This window comes from Procambarus clarkii, chromosome 94 (assembly GCF_040958095.1).
Source record: "Procambarus clarkii isolate CNS0578487 chromosome 94, FALCON_Pclarkii_2.0, whole genome shotgun sequence".
NCBI lineage: Eukaryota > Metazoa > Arthropoda > Malacostraca > Decapoda > Cambaridae > Procambarus > Procambarus clarkii.
In genome coordinates this window covers 4,808,847-4,828,467 of record NC_091243.1, presented here as the reverse complement: position 1 = coordinate 4,828,467, position 19,621 = coordinate 4,808,847, and the positions used below count along the sequence as shown (strand labels likewise).

The window sequence follows — 19,621 nt, the reverse complement described above, 5'->3', positions numbered from 1 at the left end:
AGTCAGAGGAAATATGTATATATTAAGTAATTGAGTAATCGTCAGTGAGTAATCTCAGGATACTAGCAGAGGATGGGCGTTGGTAATGATATGAGATGTCGATACTTTGGGGACGTGAAGTGAGGCTAGCAGGATGTAGTGACCTCACTTGAGTCACAACTGTCGTCAGGAGGTGGTTGTACTTTGTTGCTTCTCCAGGAATAAGGAAGAATATGAATTCCCTGTGTTAGTGCTGGAGTGAAGACTGTTTGTCTGCAAGTGTGAGGAGGCTTGTTGGGGACATAGTACACCATTTCTCTGTGATTTTGGTAAATTAGAGGCGACCTGTGAGTGTTGGTCGCGCCTTGGTCAAATCTCTAATTGTTGTGCCTTCAAGAGGAAGGAAGTAAGCAAGCATTTCTGTTGTGGAACCTGCCGGGCGACGTTGTGAACTCAAGTCGTGGACTGGAGGAAGCCTTGTGAGGCAGTCCTGAAGCATTTTTGTGGGCGACCTATATGAGCGCCATGTTTGAGCTCCAGTGAGTGAGCGTCCTCACGTCAGAGATTTTGGCGGTTTGTTTGGGAAAGAGTTTGTGGAGAAACTTCGAGGTTAGAGAAGAAGTTGATGGAGGAACTTCGAGGCTGGAGAAGAACTGTATGCTGAACTCTGTGTTAGAGCAGAACTCCATAGTGAGGAGTTGATTTCAAACAGTGTAGAGGAGCTACATGTGTCTTTGTGGAATCAGTGGTAAGCCAAGAGTTGAGCAGCCACTTGATATGGACAGTTGATGAAGCCAGGATAGGATATTGGAATGCTACCGGATTGTAGCAGTTTTGAGTGTTGTATGATAATGTTTTATTTTATATGTCATTTATTATAGATGTTTTCCTTGAATATTAAATGCATATGTTAGCTGGCTTTGGCTCTTATCCTGGTGAGGTTTTCCAGAAAGCGGGAGAGAGAGAGAGAGAGAGAGAGAGAGAGAGAGAGAGAGAGAGAGAGAGAGAGAGAGAGAGAGAGAGAGAGAGAGAGAGAGAGAGAGAGAGAAAGAGAAAGGGTCACGGCTGCAGACAGGGTGACAGAAGATACTGATTCACGAAAGGGGGATTTAGGAGATCATTCCAAACAAAGAAAAAAGAGTGGAGAGTCACGGCGGCTCGAATAGGGTGTATGCACAAGACGACGAGGCCAGTGTTGGAGCCACACTCCTAAATATGTGATGGTGAACCCTTCTTCAAGATCAAGAGGCATACAGGGGTGATCTAGGCAAATTACAAGAACTATAGTGTCCATTGCTGGTCGACCGACGGTAGCAGAAGTGTGGCTGCCGAGGTCGGTTGTTTGATCCGTCAGAGAGAGGTTGGGGACATTGTCCACCTGTACGCAAATAATGGTCTGGTGGAATAACCTCTCTTTTGGAGGTTTAAGTCCCAAAATCCCCAACCCCATTTTGGAGGTTTAAGTCCCAAAATCCCCAACCCCATTTTGGAGGTTTAAGTCCCAAAATCCCCAACCCCCTTTTTGAGGTTTAAGTCCCAAAATCCCCAACCCCCTTTTGGAGGTTTAAGTCCCAAAATCCCCAACCCCCTTTTGGAGGTTTAAGTCCCAAAATCCCCAACCTCCTTTTGGAGGTTTAAGTCCCAAAATCCCCAACCCCCTTTTGGAGGTTTAAGTCCCAAAATCCCCAACCCCCTTTTGGAGGTTTAAGTCCCAAAATCCCCAACCCCATTTTGGAGGTTTAAGTCCCAAAATCCCCAACCCCCTTTTGGAGGTTTAAGTCCCAAAATCCCCAACCCCCTCAGGGGCAGAACAGTACACTGTGAATGAAAGAAGTGTGTAAAGAACTCAACAAGAGATTCCGTGAGGTCTTTCCAATAGAAGAAGAGGAAGTCCCTGAACTAAGCGGGGTTATCTTGAGATGATTTCGGGGCTTTAGTGTCCCCGCGGCCCGGTCCTCGACCAGGCCTCCACCCCCAGGAAGCATCCCGTGACAGCTGACTAACACCCAGGTACCTATTTACTGCTAGGTAACAGGGGCATTCAGGGTGAAAGAAACTTTGCCCATTTGTTTCTGCCTCGTGCGGGAATCGAACCCGCGCCACAGAATTACGAGTCCTGCGCGCTATCCACCAGGCTACGAGGCCCCTTAAACTATCCACCCCCCTACGAGGGGGGTAGTGATAAACTCAGCAGACTTCGAAGATATTGAAATTACCAGAGATGAGGTTAGGAGGTATCTGCTTCATCAAGAAGGGACTATAAGGCTGTTGGACCTTATGGAATCTCACCATGGATGCTAAAAGAATGGGCAGATGCACTTTGTGTGCCACTATCTATGATCTATATCAAGTCACTGGAAACGGGAGACCTACCAGAGAGTTGGAAGACAGCTAACATAGTCCCAATCTACAAAAAGGGGGATCAGCAGGAGGCCCTAAACTACAGGCCGGTGTTTTTAACTTGTATACCATGCAAGGTGATGGAGAAGATCATGGAGAAAAAACCTGGTAGCACGTCTGGAGAAAAGGGACTTTGTAACACACCACCAACATGGGTTCAGGGAAGGCAAGTTGTGTCTCACAGGTTTAATGGAATTCTAGGACCAAGCAGCAAGCATTAGGAGGACACAGAAGGACAGCAAGAGGCTACAGGATGACCTGAACAGACTGAAGGAAGGGTTCAACTAATGGCTACTAGAGTTTAACTCGAACAAGTGCAAAGTGATGAAGATAGGCGTTGGGAACAGAAGGTCAAACACAAGGTACCAGCTGGGAGAGGAAATCCTTCAGAAGTCAGGACGAGAGAAAGATCTGGGGGTTGATATCACTCCAGATCTGTTCTCTGAAGCCCACATCAAAAGGATAACATCAGCGGCATATGCAAGGCTGGCGAACATAAGGACAGTTTTCAGAAACTTGTGTAAGGTATCATTCAGAACCTTGTATACCTCATGTCAGACCAATACTGGAATATGCAGCTCTAGCGTGGAGTCCACATATAGTAAAGTACAAAACGAAATTAGAAAAGGTTAAGAGGTATGTTACCAGGCTGGTCCCGAGCAGAGAGGAATGAGTTGTGAGGAAAGATTATTGGAACTGAACCTCACGACACTGCAAGACAGAAGAGTTAGAGGAGATATGATCACTACTTACAAAATTTTCCAAGGAACTGACAGGATACATAAAGATAAACTGTTTAACACGGGTGGTACGCCAACAAGGGGACACAGGTGGAAACTGCGTACCCAAATGAGCCACAGGGACGTTAGAAAAAACTTTTTCAGCGTCAGAGTAGTTAACAGATGAAATGCATTAGGAAGTGATGTGATGGAGGCTGACTCCATACACAGTCTCAAATGTAGATATGATAGAGCCCAGTAGGCTCAGGAACCTGTACACCAGATGACTGACAGCTGAGAGACGGGACCAAAGAGCCAGAGCTCAACTCCCGCAAGCACAACTAGGCGAGTACACACACACCTACAGGGACCCGAGGCGCGCGCACACTCCCGCAGATACCATATAATCCGAGCCACAACAGGTCCCTGGGTCATGTTTAAGCAAGTGTACCATCGCCAGGGCGCACCAGCACCTGCGTCCGGTCCTCCCTCTTCTCTGGGGCCTCAGGAGAATGTCAATGAATAAAGTCTCCCCTTAAGTTGTAAGTGTGTATGGCCTTGGCTACACACACTCATGCTCCTGCATACACTCACTCACACACACACACACTCAAGCCTTTGACACGAGTGACAGCAAGGCAGTATCTAAGAAACAGAAGAGAGTGAGTGAATCAGAAGACAGTGAGTGACAGGATGAACAACCCAGCGGGTTTTCTTCCTATTGGGGAGTGTTGTACATGCTGCTATGGTGGTGTGTCCACTCACAAGACGAGTGGCGCTGCTCAATACTGTCACTATGGCGGTGTGTCCAAACGCCACATTGTTTTCAAATTTCAACACCACTCTGTTCCCTGGCAGTGGTTGGTAACCAAATATTTCTTCCTGCTTGATCCGTAACACATCGAAGATCGTGGTGGATACAAGGTCGGGAGCAGCATGACAACTAAACTTGAGTCCTATGGACTCCTTCCGTTTTAGTGGAGGTGTGTAGGAGCCCATGATGGCACATATACCACCACCCCCAGCGTGACGTTGTCCCGCCCATCCGTCAACACGCAGGCCAACAGCGATGACAAACACGTCCACCCACCAGACGCCAGTAGCAGAGCGACGTGTTTACAATTATTAAACAGTTAATGAGCTCCGAGGCTGTTTTTAACAGTTGATTGGCAAGTTTTCATGCTTGCAATCTGTTTAATAAATATAAACAAAGCCTTCAAAGATTGAGAAAAGATGTATACGTTCATAAGTACTTGCGTAACTGCTTCATGAATCTGTTTCCAGTCAGCCAAACACAAGATCTCAAAATGGGATACGAACTCTTTCAAGAGTTGGATAGATAATATAAATATAATCAGGAGAAAACGCCAAGCCATTACGACTATATAGCACTTGGAAGGGGTCAGGATAAGGATTTGGGAATGGACGGGTGGAAAGGAATGGTGCCCAACCACTTGGACGGTCGGGGATTGAACGCCGACCTGCATGAAGCGAGATCGTCGATCTACCGTCCAACCTAAGTGGTTGGGGAAGAGTCGGATAGAAAGATAGATCTAGGGGGCTGATATCACGTTGAACCTTTCTCTTGAAGCCCCCACACCAAAAGGAGAGTATGTGCGAGCAGCCGCGTCCAACAGCCTGGTTGATCAGTCCAGCAACCAGGAGGCCTGGTCGACGACCGGGCCGCGGGGACACTAAGCCCCGGAAGCACCTCAAGGTTGAATGGCGAAAATAAAAACTGCCTTTAGAAATTTGTGTGAGGAGTCATTCAAGACTTTAACTATCGCTTATGTCAGAACAATCCATATCTAGGCAAACACAAGACGAAATAAGAGAAAGTTCAGAGGTATGCCTCCACAATCGACTTGAGAATGGTCCAGGACGGACCGAAACGTCGTCGTCCCTTCAATTTCTAGTGTGTGGTCTGGTCAATATGCCTCCAGAATATTGGGTGGTTATAGATAGGAGCTGCCTCGTATGGGCCAATAGGCCTTTGCCTTTGTTCTTATGTTCCTAATAGTCCTGGAACTGAGAGGAAGAAGTTACAGAAAAGGCTACATAAACAGGCGATGAGTCACAATAACGTGGCTAAATTATGTTCAATTCTAATTATGTTGAATTATCCAATCGACTTGAGAATGGTCCAGGACGGACCGAAACGTCGTCGTCCCTTCACCTTCTAGTGTGTGGTCTGGTCAACATTCTTCAGTCACGTTATTGTGACTCATCGCCTGCAACTGAGGAAACTAGATTGAATGATAAAGATTAAGCCACCCAAGAGGTGGCACGGGCATGAATAGCCCGTAAAGGAAACTAGATACGTCGAATATAGCTCCGCCCAACCACTTGGGCTGGACGGATAGAGCGGTACCGCCTCGCTTCATGCACCCGCGGGGCGCCTGACAGCTGGGTGGACAGCGCTTCGGATTCGTAGTCCTAAGGTCCCGGGTTCAATCCCCGGTAGAGGAGGAGACAAATGGGCAAAATGTTTCTTTCACCCTGATGCGCCTGTTCACCTAGCAGTAAACAGGTACCTGGGAGCTAGACAGCTGCTACGGACTGCTTCCTGGGGGTGTGTAACAAAAAGGAGGCCTGATCGAGGACCGGGCCACGGTTACGCTAAGCCCTGAAATCATCTCAAGATAACCTCAAGATGAAGGCTAGCGTTCAATCCCCGACCGTCCAAGTGGTTGGGCACCATTCCCTTCCTCCGTCCCATCCCTGACCCTTTCCCAGTCTTATATAATCATAATGGCTTGGCGCTTTTCCCTGACAAAATACCCTCCCTCCCTCCCCTCCTAAGAGCTCATCACGGAACCTCAAGAGATGACAGACGACTTTTTCTAGCCTATTTCCACCTATCTTCCCCGCTTTGCTGTAGTACACAACTAATCGACACGAGAGAACTGTTCGGGGCATGCAAAATAGCCACCGTGGACCCCTATACACAAGACCAGAGGACGACCCCTGACCTACAAACCATCTTGGTATATTGTTAATGGTTTGCAGATGTGAGGAGAGGGGGGGGGAGTGGCTCTCAGGGCGCGTCCTGTTGAGAACAATCATGGTAATGAGGTCATCCAACAATCATGGTAATGAGGTCATCCAACAATCATGGTAATGAGGTCATCCAACAATCATGGTAATGAGGTCATCCAACAATCATGGTAATGAGGTCATCCAACAATCATGGTAATGAGGTCATCCAACAATCATGGTAATGAGGTCATCCAACAATCATGGTAATGAGGTCATCCAACAATCATGGTAATGAGGTCATCCAACAATCATGGTAATGAGGTCATCCAACAATCATGGTAATGAGGTCATCCTGGTTCAATTAATGATTTTTTCTGATTTTGTTTAAATGTGATAAATTTTAAATTTAAAAAAAAAATATATAAATAATTAATACAAAAATAATTATAAATACAAGGAAAAGCGCCAAGCCATTACGACTTTATAGCACTTGGAAGGGATCAGGATAAGGATTTGGGATGGGACGGAAGGGAAGGAATGGTTCCCCCAACCACTTGGACGCTCGGGGATTGAACGCCGACCTGCGTGTAGTGAGACCGTCGATTTTTTTCTGAAGAATATCATTATTTAAGACAACCTGTAAAGACTTGTTTCCAAATTTGTTCTTATAAAACTAAGCCCTGAAAGATGTCACGGTTCTTGCTTCAATGGGAGCCGGTCGGCCGAGCGGACAGCACGCTGGACTTGTGATCCTGTGGTCCTGGGTTCGATCCCAGGTGCCGGCGAGAAACAATGGGCAGAATTTCTTTCACCCTATGCCCCTGTTACCCAGCAGTAAAATAGGTACCTGGGTGTTAGTCAGCTGTCACGGGCTGCTTCCTGGGGTTGGAGGCCTGGTCGAGGACCGGGCCGCGAGGACTCTAAAAAGCCCCGAAATCATCTCAAGATAACCTCAAGATAATCCAACCAACTACCCAACCAATCAGCCAACAAACTAGGTAAACAACCAATTAGCCAACAAACTAGGTAAACAACCAATTAGCCAAACAACCATACAACCAAACAACCAGCCACCACCTAATTGCTGTAACTCACAAGGATTCCAGGTAAGGTTCTCCAGAGATAACTTAGATGAACCACAGAAGGTAAGATAACATGAACTGTGTCGCTAAACACTAACATGGCTGTAGGGAACGGGTTTCATGATAAGATAACAGCTGTAGAGTAGGAAAGGGAAGGGTTGGTAGACTCTCTCTCCCTCATCTGTCACACGAGAGAGAGAGAGAGAGAGAGAGAGAGAGAGAGAGAGAGAGAGAGAGAGAGAGAGAGAGAGAGAGAGAGAGAGAGAGAGAGAGAGAGAGAGAGAGAGAGAGAGAGAGAGAGAGAGAGAGAGAGAACTATCAGAGAGAAAGCACCAAGCCATTGCGACTATATAGCACTGGGAAGGGGGTGAGGATAAGGATTTGGGATGGGACGGTGGGGAAGTAAAGGTGCCCAACCACTTGGACGGTCGGGGATTGAACACTGACCTGCATGAAGCGAGACCGTCGCTCTACCGTCCAGCCCAAGAGAGAGAGAGAGAGAGAGAGAGAGAGAGAGAGAGAGAGAGAGAGAGAGAGAGAGAGAGAGAGAGAGAGAGACAGAGAGAGAGAGAGAGAGAGAGAGAGAGACAGAGAGAGAGAGAGAGAGAGAGAGAGAGAGAGAGAGAGAGAGAGAGAGAGAGAGAGAGAGAGAGAGAGAGAGAGAGAGACAGAGAGAGACAGAGACAGAGAGAGACAGACAGAGACAGAGACAGAGACAGAGAGAGACAGAGAGAGAGAGAGAGAGAGAGAGAGAGAGAGAGAGAGAGAGAGAGAGAGAGAGAGAGAGAGAGAGAGAGAGAGAGACAGAGAGAGACAGAGAGAGACAGAGACAGAGACAGAGACAGAGACAGAGAGAGACAGAGAGAGAGAGAGAGAGAGAGAGAGAGAGAGAGAGAGAGAGAGAGAGAGAGAGAGAGAGAGAGAGAGACAGAGAGAGAGAGAGACAGAGAGAGAGAGAGACAGAGACAGAGAGAGACAGAGACAGAGAGAGACAGAGACAGAGAGAGACAGAGACAGAGAGAGACAGAGACAGAGAGAGACAGAGACAGAGAGAGACAGAGACAGAGAGAGACAGAGAGAGACAGAGAGAGACAGAGAGACAGACAGAGAGACAATCATCTTAATACCAGTAATACCAATAAACAAGTCATAACAAATTAAAGAACTGACTACAAAATATTCATGTACACTTAAATTATTTCAAACACGTAACTTACTTATACTTTATAAATAATAAACTCTCCGTAATAGAGACTTCTTACATGGCGCGGACGCCTGAGCACGCGCGCGCGCACCTGACCCGTATAGCTCCAGCTCCTCTTAATACCATTATACAACTGAATGGTGAATATCTATTATTAGTTTGCATATATCTATTATTAGTTTGCATATATCTATTATTAGTTTGCATATGTCTATTATTAGTTTGCATATATCTATTATTAGTTTGCATATATCTATTATTAGTTTGCATATGTCTATTATTAGTTTGCATATATCTATTATTAGTTTGCATATATCTATTATTAGTTTGCATATATCTATTATTAGTTTGCATATATCTATTATTAGTTTGCATATATCTATTATTAGTTTGCATATATCTATTATTAGTTTGCATATATCTATTATTAGTTTGCATATGTCTATTATTAGTTTGCATATATCTATTATTAGTTTGCATATGTCTATTATTAGTTTGCATATATCTATTATTAGTTTGCATATATCTATTATTAGTTTGCATCCTGGGGGTGGAGGCCTGGTCGAGGACCGGGCCGCGGGGACACTAAAAGCCCCGAAATCATCTCAAGATAACCTCAAGATAACCCCCGCAAGTACAATTAGGTAAGTACTCATCCTTATGTTGTCTAATCATGTTTATGTATCTACCAAAGATACTTAACTACATCTACTATACTTTCTACTACATCTACATCTACTACATTTACTCTCCTACTCTACCTATATTTACGTAGGCAGGAGAGGCGATTTCTTTAATTTTATGGTCAATGCTGTTAGCAAAATAGATGATTCCCTTGTCATGAAAGAACAACAACTCAACCGTGAATTAAATTTCTGCTGATGAATGTGTGGATATGGGAGCCAGGCAGCAAGTTGTAGTGAGCCAGAGAACGGACCCTTAAGTTGTAGTGAACGAGAGAACGGACCCTTAAGTTGTAGTGAACGAGAGAACGGACCCTTAAGTTGTAGTGAACGAGAGAACGGACCCTTAAGTTGTAGTGAACGAGAGAACGGACCCTTAAGTTGTAGTGAACGAGAGAACGGACCCTTAAGTTGTAGTGAGTGAGAGAACGGACCCTTAAGTTGTAGTGAACGAGAGAACGGACCCTTAAGTTGTAATGAACGAGAGAACGGACCCTTAAGTTGTAGTGAACGAGAGAACGGACCCTTAAGTTGTAGTGAACGAGAGAACGGACCATTAAGTTGTAGTGAGCGAGAGAACGGACCCTTAAGTTGTAGTGAGCGAGAGAACGGACCATTAAGTTGTTGTGAGCGAGAGAACGAACCACCAGGTTGTAGTGAACGAGAGGTTCTAGGGAACGAGAGAACGGACCTTTAAAGTCGTATCGAGCGAGAGAACGGACCCCAAGTTGTACTGAGCGAGAGAACGGACCTCCAAAGTCGTACCGAGCGAGAGAACGGACCTCCAAAGTCGTACCGAGCGAGAGAACGGACCTCCAAAGTCGTACCGAGCGACAGAACGGACCACCAGGCTGTACCAAGCGACAGAACGGACCACCAGGCTGTACCGAGCGACAGAACGGACCACCAGGCTGTACCAAGCGAGAGAACGGACCACCAGGCTGTACCAAGCGAGAGAACGGACCACCAGGCTGTACTGAGCGACAGAACGGACCACCAGGCTGTACCGAGCGAGAGAACGGACCACCAGGCTGTACCGAGCGAGAGAACGGACCACCAGGCTGTACCAAGCGAGAGAACGGACCACCAGGCTGTACCAAGCGAGAGAACGAACCTCCAAAGCGAGAAACCTGAAAGAGGGAAGGTCAGGTAATGCAATAATCAGGAGAAACCGCTAAACCAGTATGACCATTTAGGATTTGGAAGAAATAGAACAAAAGAACATTGATATGAATGAGGACGGAGTGAAGGATAGGTGCCCAACCTACTTAAGACCCTTGGGGACTGAACGCCGACCCTTTAAGAAGTGAGGTCATTGCTCTACCGACTAATCTAAGACGGCTAAGAGCTTGTTTATCAGAGATTTATCGTGCTATCACATGTGTAGGACCGCCACGCAAGTGATAGCATCAAGCAAATTAAGGTTCAATATTTGTTATCGTAAATCAGATGTAATTGCGAAACCTCTTCGTCCTTGGAGTTACCATACAAGGTAATCAATCATTTTAAGTTCACAATTACATAAAAATATCCAGTATTTATTACTCTAGATGACATACTAACTTTTTCTGAAACACAATTATATTTATTTTGTAATCACTGTAATTTAGGAGAAATTGTGATTTTTCACAATCGTTAAATTACGTTAACGACACAAACTGTCCGCTGCTCCGGTAGTGGCAAGCCCAAGCCATTACCATCAGGAGGCCTGGTCGACGACCGGGCCGCGGAGACGCTAAGCCCCGGAAGCACCCTCAAGGTAACCTCAAGGTAGGTACCCGTGAGCCTGTGACCTCACAGACTCGGGTCAGGTCACGGGGGCCTTTGAGAAAAGAGCTTTGGGTTCTGGACAAAAAATACATGAACGACGGTGGTCTTAGGGGACGAGGGGGGAGGTGGGGTGCAGGGAAGGGAGTTAGACGGACACCGGAAAGAAAGAGAGAGAGAGAGAGAGAGAGAGAGAGAGAGAGAGAGAGAGAGAGAGAGAGAGAGAGAGAGAGAGAGAGAGAGAGAGAGAGAGAGAGAGAGAGAGACAGAGCGAGAGAGAGAGAGACAGAGCGAGAGAGAGAGAGAGACAGAGCGAGAGAGAGAGAGAGACAGAGCGAGAGAGAGAGAGAGACAGAGCGAGAGAGAGAGAGAGACAGAGCGAGAGAGAGAGACAGAGCGAGAGAGAGAGAGAGACAGAGCGAGAGAGAGAGAGAGACAGAGCGAGAGAGAGAGAGAGAGACAGAGCGAGAGAGAGAGACAGAGCGAGAGAGAGAGAGAGACAGAGCGAGAGAGAGAGACAGAGCGAGAGAGAGAGAGACAGAGCGAGAGAGAAAGCAAGCCAGCAACAGAGGTCACCGCTTCCCTGCACACAGACGACAGGGGTGATTCACCTCTCCTCCCCCAAGCCAGGGAGGACCTCGTCACCCCTCACACGGTAAGGTGGCCCGGGCCACCATGAACTTGGAGGGGCTATCTATCACCTGTATATGTTTATCAGCTGGACTTTATCACCAGTGAGGGTGTTGTAGCCCGTATGGGCTCAACCCGTCCCGGCTGTATCAACTCGGATAGGCTGGCGCAGCATTTACGTTGTCTTATAAACCAGTGGGTAACGCCCTAGGGAACATTAACGGTGTCTTAGGGCCGGATTGATCTTTCGTACCCTAGCCTAATGTGGTACGGGGCTCGTCTCCTTGCGCCAGATTCACGAAAGCACTTACGCAAACACTTACGAACCTGTTCATCTTTTCTCAATCTTTGGCGACTTTGTTTCAAATTACTAAACAGTTAATGAGCTCCGAAGCACCAGGAGGGTGTTTATAACAATAACAACAGTTGAATGGGAAGTTTTCATGCTTGTAAACTGTTTAATAAATGTAACCAAAGCCGTCAAAGATTGAAAAAAGATGTACACGTTCGTAAGTGCTTTCGTGAATCTGGCCCCTTGTCTGGCTACACACACGTGTCAACTTCGCGCCTGTTTTTGTGATTCCACTGTTGGTGTACTCACCTACTTGTCCTTGCGGGGATCGAGCTACGGCTCTTTTGTCCCGACTCTCAACTGTCCTGATGTGTCCTACCGCTGTTGAGCGCCACTAGTCGTACCGGAAATGTAGTATTTGCAATGGCGTTCATAAATATGTTAAATAGTGTGGGGCTTAAGACTCCTTGGAGGGGGGGGGGGGGTTACACTGTTCTGGAGACTGATCCATTGAAGGAGACCTCGTCTTTCCTCCCTGTGAGGTAGTCTTCAGTCCATTTCACGAGTCTCCCTCTTGACACCCATGCATGCAAGCTCGTCCAGGACCACAATCCCCTGTGCTTTGTCGAAGGCTCTTTTCATGTCAACAAATACAAAGTACTTAGCTGTGTCATTACCCAGGTAACTGACTATACAGTTTGCTGTGCTTTACACTGCTGTGGTTGTGCCAGTCTCTACCTCTACACTGCTGTGGTTGTGAGAGTGTCTACCTCTACACCACTGAGGCTGTGAGAGTGTCTACCTCTACACCACTGAGGCTGTGAGAGTGTCTACCTCTACACCACTGAGGCTGTGAGAGTGTCTACCTCTACACCACTGAGGCTGTGAGAGTGTCTACCTCTACACCACTGAGGCTGTGAGAGTGTCTACCTCTACACCACTGAGGCTGTGAGAGTGTCTACCTCTACACCACTGAGGCTGTGAGAGTGTCTACCTCTACACCACTGAGGCTGTGAGGTGTTGGACGTCTCAAAACTTGTTTGTTTACAGTCACTATAGGTAAATCACTGTATATAATGTTAGTTAGGTACACGCCCAAGGGTTGTCAAATTTTTCAAACAGATCGCCGAGGACGCCGATGATAGCGTGCCGAGCGGTGTTGGACGCCAGTTAGTCGCCATGGACATACACATAGGGTGACCTAATACCCTCTTAAGCTAAACAACTTAATAGGTATCAACAACGTCGTCAGCAGATTTGAATGCAATCTACTCTGCGCCTGCAGACCTCAGACCTTCAGAGACGGCCTGGGCATTGGAGCGTCCACACACACGCTCCCTTACACACTGTAGCTAGCTCCTGGCCCGTGTAGAAGATATATATATATTTATAATAAACTAAGGAAAAGCAGTGGACGTTTGGTACTCCAATTCCTGCCCATTACCGAGTAAACTCCAGACCATCCTAATCATTCTACAACAACATCGACCGGGTTTACAGTGAGAGAGTCTACTTCTACACCACTGTGGCTGTGAGAGAGTCTACTTCTACATTGATTATTATTCCAAGATTGTTTACTTGGTCACTGTAGCATCATCTGACTGTAATGTGATGTTATTTACATCCATAATGTGATGTTATTTACATCCATAATGTGATGTCATTTACATTATAAATGTAAATTTTCTGTATCTTCCTCTAGTGGAATTTTTAGACTTAGTTTGGCGTCTCCAGGAAAGGATGACACGAACACATACTCTATGTGTCACGAACACATTCTCTATGTGTCACGAACACATTCTCTATGTGTCACGAACACATTCTCTATGTGTCACGAACACATTCTCTATGTGTCACGAACACATTCTCTATGTGTCACGAACACATTCTCTATGTGTCACGAACACATTCTCTATGTGTCACGAACACATTCTCTATGTGTCACGAACACATTCTCTATGTGTCACGAACACATTCTCTATGTGTCACGAACACATTCTCTATGTGTCACGAACACATTCTCTATGTGTCACGAACACATTCTCTATGTGTCACGAACACATTCTCTATGTGTCACGAACACATTCTCTATGTGTCACGAACACATTCTCTATGTGTCACGAACACATTCTCTATGTGTCACGAACACATTCTCTATGTGACACGAACTCATACTGTATATGTATTCGCGCGGCTGCGTCAACTCTCCAGGAGACCAGATAGCTCAATGAATTACATGTGTGTTATGGGCAATTTCTCCTGTGTCCATTAGCTAAATGGAAATGGAACGAGAACTTGGTTTATATCGTCTACAACTCTACTTGGCAAGCAACTCTACTTGGCAAGCAACTCTACTTGGCAAGCAACTCTACTTGGCAAGCAACTCTACTTGGCAAGCAACTCTACTTGGCAAGCAACTCTACTTGGCAAGCAACTCTACTTGGCAAGCAACTCTACTTGGCAAGCAACTCTACTTGGCAAGCAACTCTACTTGGCAAGCAACTCTACTTGGCAAGCAACTCTACTTGGCAAGCAACTCTACTTGGCAAGCAACTCTACTTGCCAAGCAACTTTACTTGCCAAGCAACTCTACTTGGCAAGCAACTCTACTTTGCAAGCAACTCTACTTTGCAAGCAACTCTACTTGGCAAGCAACTCTACTTGGCAAGCAACTCTACTTGGCAAGCAACTCTACTTGGCAAGCAACTCTACTTGGCAAGCAACTCTACTTGGCAAGCAACTCTACTTGGCAAGCAACTCTACTTGGCAAGCAACTCTACTTGGCAAATAACTCTACTTGGCAAGCAACTCTGCTTGGCAAGCAACTCTACTTGGCAAGCAACTCTACTTGGCAAATAACTCTACTTGGCAAGCAACTCTGCTTGGCAAGCAACTCTACTTGGCAAATAACTCTACTTGGCAAGCAACTCTGCTTGGCAAGCAACTCTACTTGGCAAGCAACTCTACTTGGCAAGCAACTCTACTTGGCAAGCAGTTCTACTTGGCAAATAACTCTACTTGGCAAGCAACTCTGCTTGGCAAGCAACTCTACTTGGCAAGCAACTCTACTTGGCAAGCAACTCTACTTGGCAAGCAACTCTACTTGGCAAGCAACTCTGCTTGGCAAGCAACTCTACTTGGCAAGCAACTCTACTTGGCAAGCAACTCTACTTGGCAAATAACTCTACTTGGCAAGCAACTCTGCTTGGCAAGCAACTCTACTTGGCAAATAACTCTACTTGGCAAGCAACTCTACTTGGCAAATAACTCTACTTGGCAAGCAACTCTGCTTGGCAAGCAACTCTACTTGGCAAGCAAATACTAACACTATCCTTTTTTCAGTATAAGTTTGAGAAAATTGAATACGTTTTATTTTTATTAACTGTCATTTTTCGTTTGGTGTAGAAGCCCACTACATCAGCACTCTTAAACTGTAGGATCATCATCACTGAAAGGATAACGAAAAAGTGTAGCAAGATAGCTCAAGAAATGAGGCACAATTATGTGGAGGAAATCTATAAAGAAGCCGGAAATGAGTTAGATCAACTCTACACTGACGGGTCATCTAACCCTGTCAATGGCAGGGCTGGTGCAGCATACACTGTAATTAGGAATAATGCCTTACAATGTGGAAAAGAAGGAAAAAGCCCGTATTAAGAACTGTGCCTCTTCAACACAAGCGGAGCTAACTGCCATTGTTATGGCGTTAAGATTCCTTGAACGAAGCACTAACGGTGCAGTGATTTGCACCGACTCTAAAGCAGCGCTGCAAAGTCTTACTAGAAATCAGTCAGAAAATCTTGGCGATGGTCGCTGAGATCAAGAGAGCTGTGAGGGTACTAACCAATCGAGGAAGAATCGTCAAATTCCTGTGGATCCCCTCCCATGTCGGAAACTGTGGAAATGAACGAGCAGATGTGCTGGCTGCTGAAGGTGACCACATTGAACACTTTATACCCAAGACTCTACTACAAATTAGAGGCATTGTCACACAATATCACCGTGACAGTGACAGGATGAACAACCCAACAGGTTTTTTTCTTCCTATTGGGGAGTGTTGTACATGCTGCTATGGCGGTGTGTCCACTCACAGGATGAGTGGCGCTGCCCAATACTGTCACTATGGCGGTGTGTCCACTCACAGGATGAGTGGCGCTGCCCAATACTGTCACTATGGCGGTGTGTCCACCCACAGGATGAGTGGCGCTGCCCAATACTGTCACTATGACGGTGTGTCCACTCACAGGATGAGTGGCGCCGCCCAATAAACTCGCCCCTCAGGGCAAAATTAAAAAAAAAAAAATTCTTAAATTGTTTCATCAATCGAAATATTTATTGCAATTGAAAAAAAATATCTATATATATTAAACACCGTGACCACCCAGAGACAACATTCAACCACAGACGGAAGTCCAACCTTAGACAAATATAAATACCAAACCATCCCATCGCGAACAATAAGCCAAATACTGACTTAGTTAAAACACTAAGTGCAGTGTTTTACTTATCCAACAACCAACCAATTGACAGAACGACGCTTCCATGCAATATAATTTTGTTCTAAAATGTAAATAAATGTTATTATTTATTGTGGGTTTATGTATAGTTAGGTCTAGGATAGGTTAGGGAAAGTGTTTTGTTTACGGTAATTTAAGGAGTGTTTACACTACAGGCGATACAAGCGAGTGTTTACACTTCTTCAATAGAGGTGAACGAATCATGTATCGAGTCACAGTCTCGGCAAACAATAACACACACGGGTAACGACCCAACCAAACGAGAAGTCCACCAACAACTAGCGATACTTTCCCGCCAAAACTGCAAGAGCCGCGGCGTCCGTCAGTCAGGGGACGGTCGACGTCATATGCGGGCGCCTCATTGTGTATTTTACGTGTTTAATGCCGCGGCCGCCACTAGTCTGATGCTTCACCGAGTACCCCGTGTGAATTAGTGCTACAAGGGTGCGTGGTACTGTGGTACAGTGGTGGAGGCCAGGCCTGCCACCATTGTGGTACAGTGGTGCAGGCCAGGCCTGCCACCATTGTGGTACAGTGGTGGAGGCCAGGCCTGCCACCATTGTGGTACAGTGGTGGAGGCCAGGCCTGCCTCCCAGGGCAGTTTACCGTCGAAGCATCAGTCAGCACACGGCCGTAAACCCCGGCGAGGGCGAGGGCGAGGCGTGGGAGCCACTCTGGCCTCAGCACCACCGCAGACACAGTGCCAGCATCTTCCTGTGACATGACGGAGATGATCAGCAGCAGCAGCAGCAACAGCAGCAGCAGCAGCAGCAACAGCAGCAGCAGTGTAACACCACCCTAAAATGTACCACTATAATGGAACACCACTATAATGGAACACTAACTATCCTGAGTAACACTTCCTCATCGGTTGCACTTGATAGCACTGTTATGAGCTGACATATGATGGTTACACCGGAACCAAAGGTACACTGCCAATAAGGAAATGCTAACACAAGGATTAAATACGCTGCCACCATCTGCCTTTGACCATTGAAACTATATCAAGCAACGAGGCAAGAAACATTGCTTGACTAGGAGAGTACTTTCTATGACTGTCACTAATTATGAAAACGGTTGTCAGCCACGATATCCAAAAGGCTAAGAGGATTCAACAATTGACACAGACGGGAAATTTCACGTAAGTTTATTGAGACCAAAATTATGTCAATCACCAATTATAAATCCTATCCTAACACTGGCAAAAAGTTAAGAAATTTGGACATGGAACAAAAACTCAGAGATCACACACATTACCTTAAGCTATCTGTCTCTCCCTGGCTGAGATGTTCTTCACAGCCCCGCTCTCGATTCCGGTGTACCGCCCTCTGCCTTTCCTATGTTCCTACAGGCCCTCTATATACAACCCCCCACAGGGGGGAGGGGGAGATCTGCTGTTGCTACCCACCAAAAGTGTACAAACACTCAAGAAATATTTCAATAAGCTTGTTTGACATTCACCATACACTCTTCAAGAGAGGAGTTATTAATTACGTGTGTGACTGACCTCTGACCTGGACAAAAGGGGGAGATCCAAAGGGAGCTGTAACACCCAAGGCCTCCCCCCCCTCAGAGTTCACACCCAGGGAAGCCTTCTCCAAGAGGTCAGCCCAGATGACCTCCGGTTTATCTTGTATATTGATTAAAAATTCCTGGGTTAGTCTTAGTCAGCAGAGTTTCAAGTATGTAATATTTCATGCAAGGAAATTAGACTCCAGATTCTTATGTGTAAACATCCCTGGATCTCCCCCTTTTGGCCAGGTCAGAGGTCAGTCACACACGTAATTAATAACTCCTCTCTTGAAGAGTGTATGGTGAATGTCAAACAAGCTTATTGAAATATTTCTTGAGTGTTTGTACACTTTTGGTGGGTAGCAACAGCAGATCTCCCCCTCCCCCCTGTGGGGGGTTGTATATAGAGGGCCTGTAGGAACATAGGAAAGGCAGAGGGCGGTACACCGGAATCGAGAGCGGGGCTGTGAAGAACATCTCAGCCAGGGAGAGACAGATAGCTTAAGGTAATGTGTGTGATCTCTGAGTTTTTGTTCCATGTCCAAATTTCTTAACTTTTTGCCTGTGTTAGGATAGGATTTATAATTGGTGATTGACATAATTTTGGTCTCAATAAACTTACGTGAAATTTCCCGTCTGTGTCAATTGTTGAATCCTCTTAGCCTTTTGGATATCGTGGCTGACAACCGTTTTCATAATTAATGACAGTCATAGAAAGTACTCTCCTAGTCAAGCAATGTTTCTTGCCTCGTTGCTTGATATAGTTTCAATGGTCAAAGGCAGATGGTGGCAGCGTATTTAATCCTTGTGTTAGCATTTCCTTATTGGCAGTGTACCTTTGGTTCCGGTGTAACCATCATATGTCAGCTCATAACAGTGCTATCAAGTGCAACCGATGAGGAAGTGTTACTCAGGATAGTTAGTGTTCCATTATAGTGGTGTTCCATTATAGTGGTACATTTTAGGGTGGTGTTACAATAGGGCGGTATTACAGCAGCAACAGCAACAGCAGCAGCAGCAGCAGCAGCAGCAACAGCAGCAGCAGCAGCAGCAGCAGCAGCAGCAGCAGCAGCAGCAGCAGCACAAACAGCAGTCAGCGGACATTAGCAGTGGTCGGTGGTGATGACTGTATATTCACCTAGTTGTGCTTGCGGGGGTTGAGCTCTGCTCTTTCGGCCCGCCTCTCAACTGTCAATCAATCAACTGTTACTAACTACTAACTAATCCCCCCCCCCCCACACACAGGAAGCAGCCCGTAACAGCTGTCTAGTTTCCAGGTACCTATTTACTGCTAAGTAACAGGGGCATCAGGGTGACAGAAACTCTGTCTAGTCCGGGAATCGAACCCGGACCACAGAATTACGAGTCCCGCGCGCTATCCACTCAGTTACCAGACCCCTCCCCGTGTATGATGGTGATGACTGAGAGCGAAACAGAGAGAGGAAGGAGTGAGGGAGGAAGTAGAGAGAAAGGAGTGAGGGAGGAGAGAGGGAGAGAGGAAGGAGTGAGGGAGTAGGGAGGAAGGAAAGAGTGAGGGAGCAAGAGTAGACAGTAAGGACAGCAGGACGGGGAGGGGGGGGTGGGAGGAGGAAGACAGGAAGGCGGAGCATGAGGAGCAGACCGCCTCATAACCACACCATGAGTCAACATCCTCACCCACACTCATGCTGTTTTTCTCCTTGATGCTGTTATGCTTAGCCTACTTCTGCTGTTGTTGCTGCTGCTGCGGCCCCTCTTACTGCTGTTACTGCTGCTGCTGCTACTGCTGCTTCTATTGTTGTTACTGAGGCTATACCTTCCCTACTGTTGTCGCTCTTCCTGCCGCTGCCTCCCTTGCTGTTGAAGCTGCTATACTCA

General features: G+C 46.4%; 1 protein-coding gene across 1 annotated transcript; it reads left to right on the top strand.

Moving 5' to 3' along the window:
• The first annotated feature begins 15,351 nt into the window (after positions 1–15,351).
• LOC138359969 (uncharacterized protein DDB_G0282951-like) lies at positions 15,352–18,887 on the top strand. Its single transcript, XM_069319847.1, has 2 exons — positions 15,352–15,524; positions 18,746–18,887. The coding sequence occupies exons 1-2, from the start codon at positions 15,352–15,354 to the stop codon at positions 18,885–18,887; spliced, it is 315 nt and encodes a 104-aa protein (XP_069175948.1).
• The last annotated feature ends 734 nt before the right edge of the window (positions 18,888–19,621 follow it).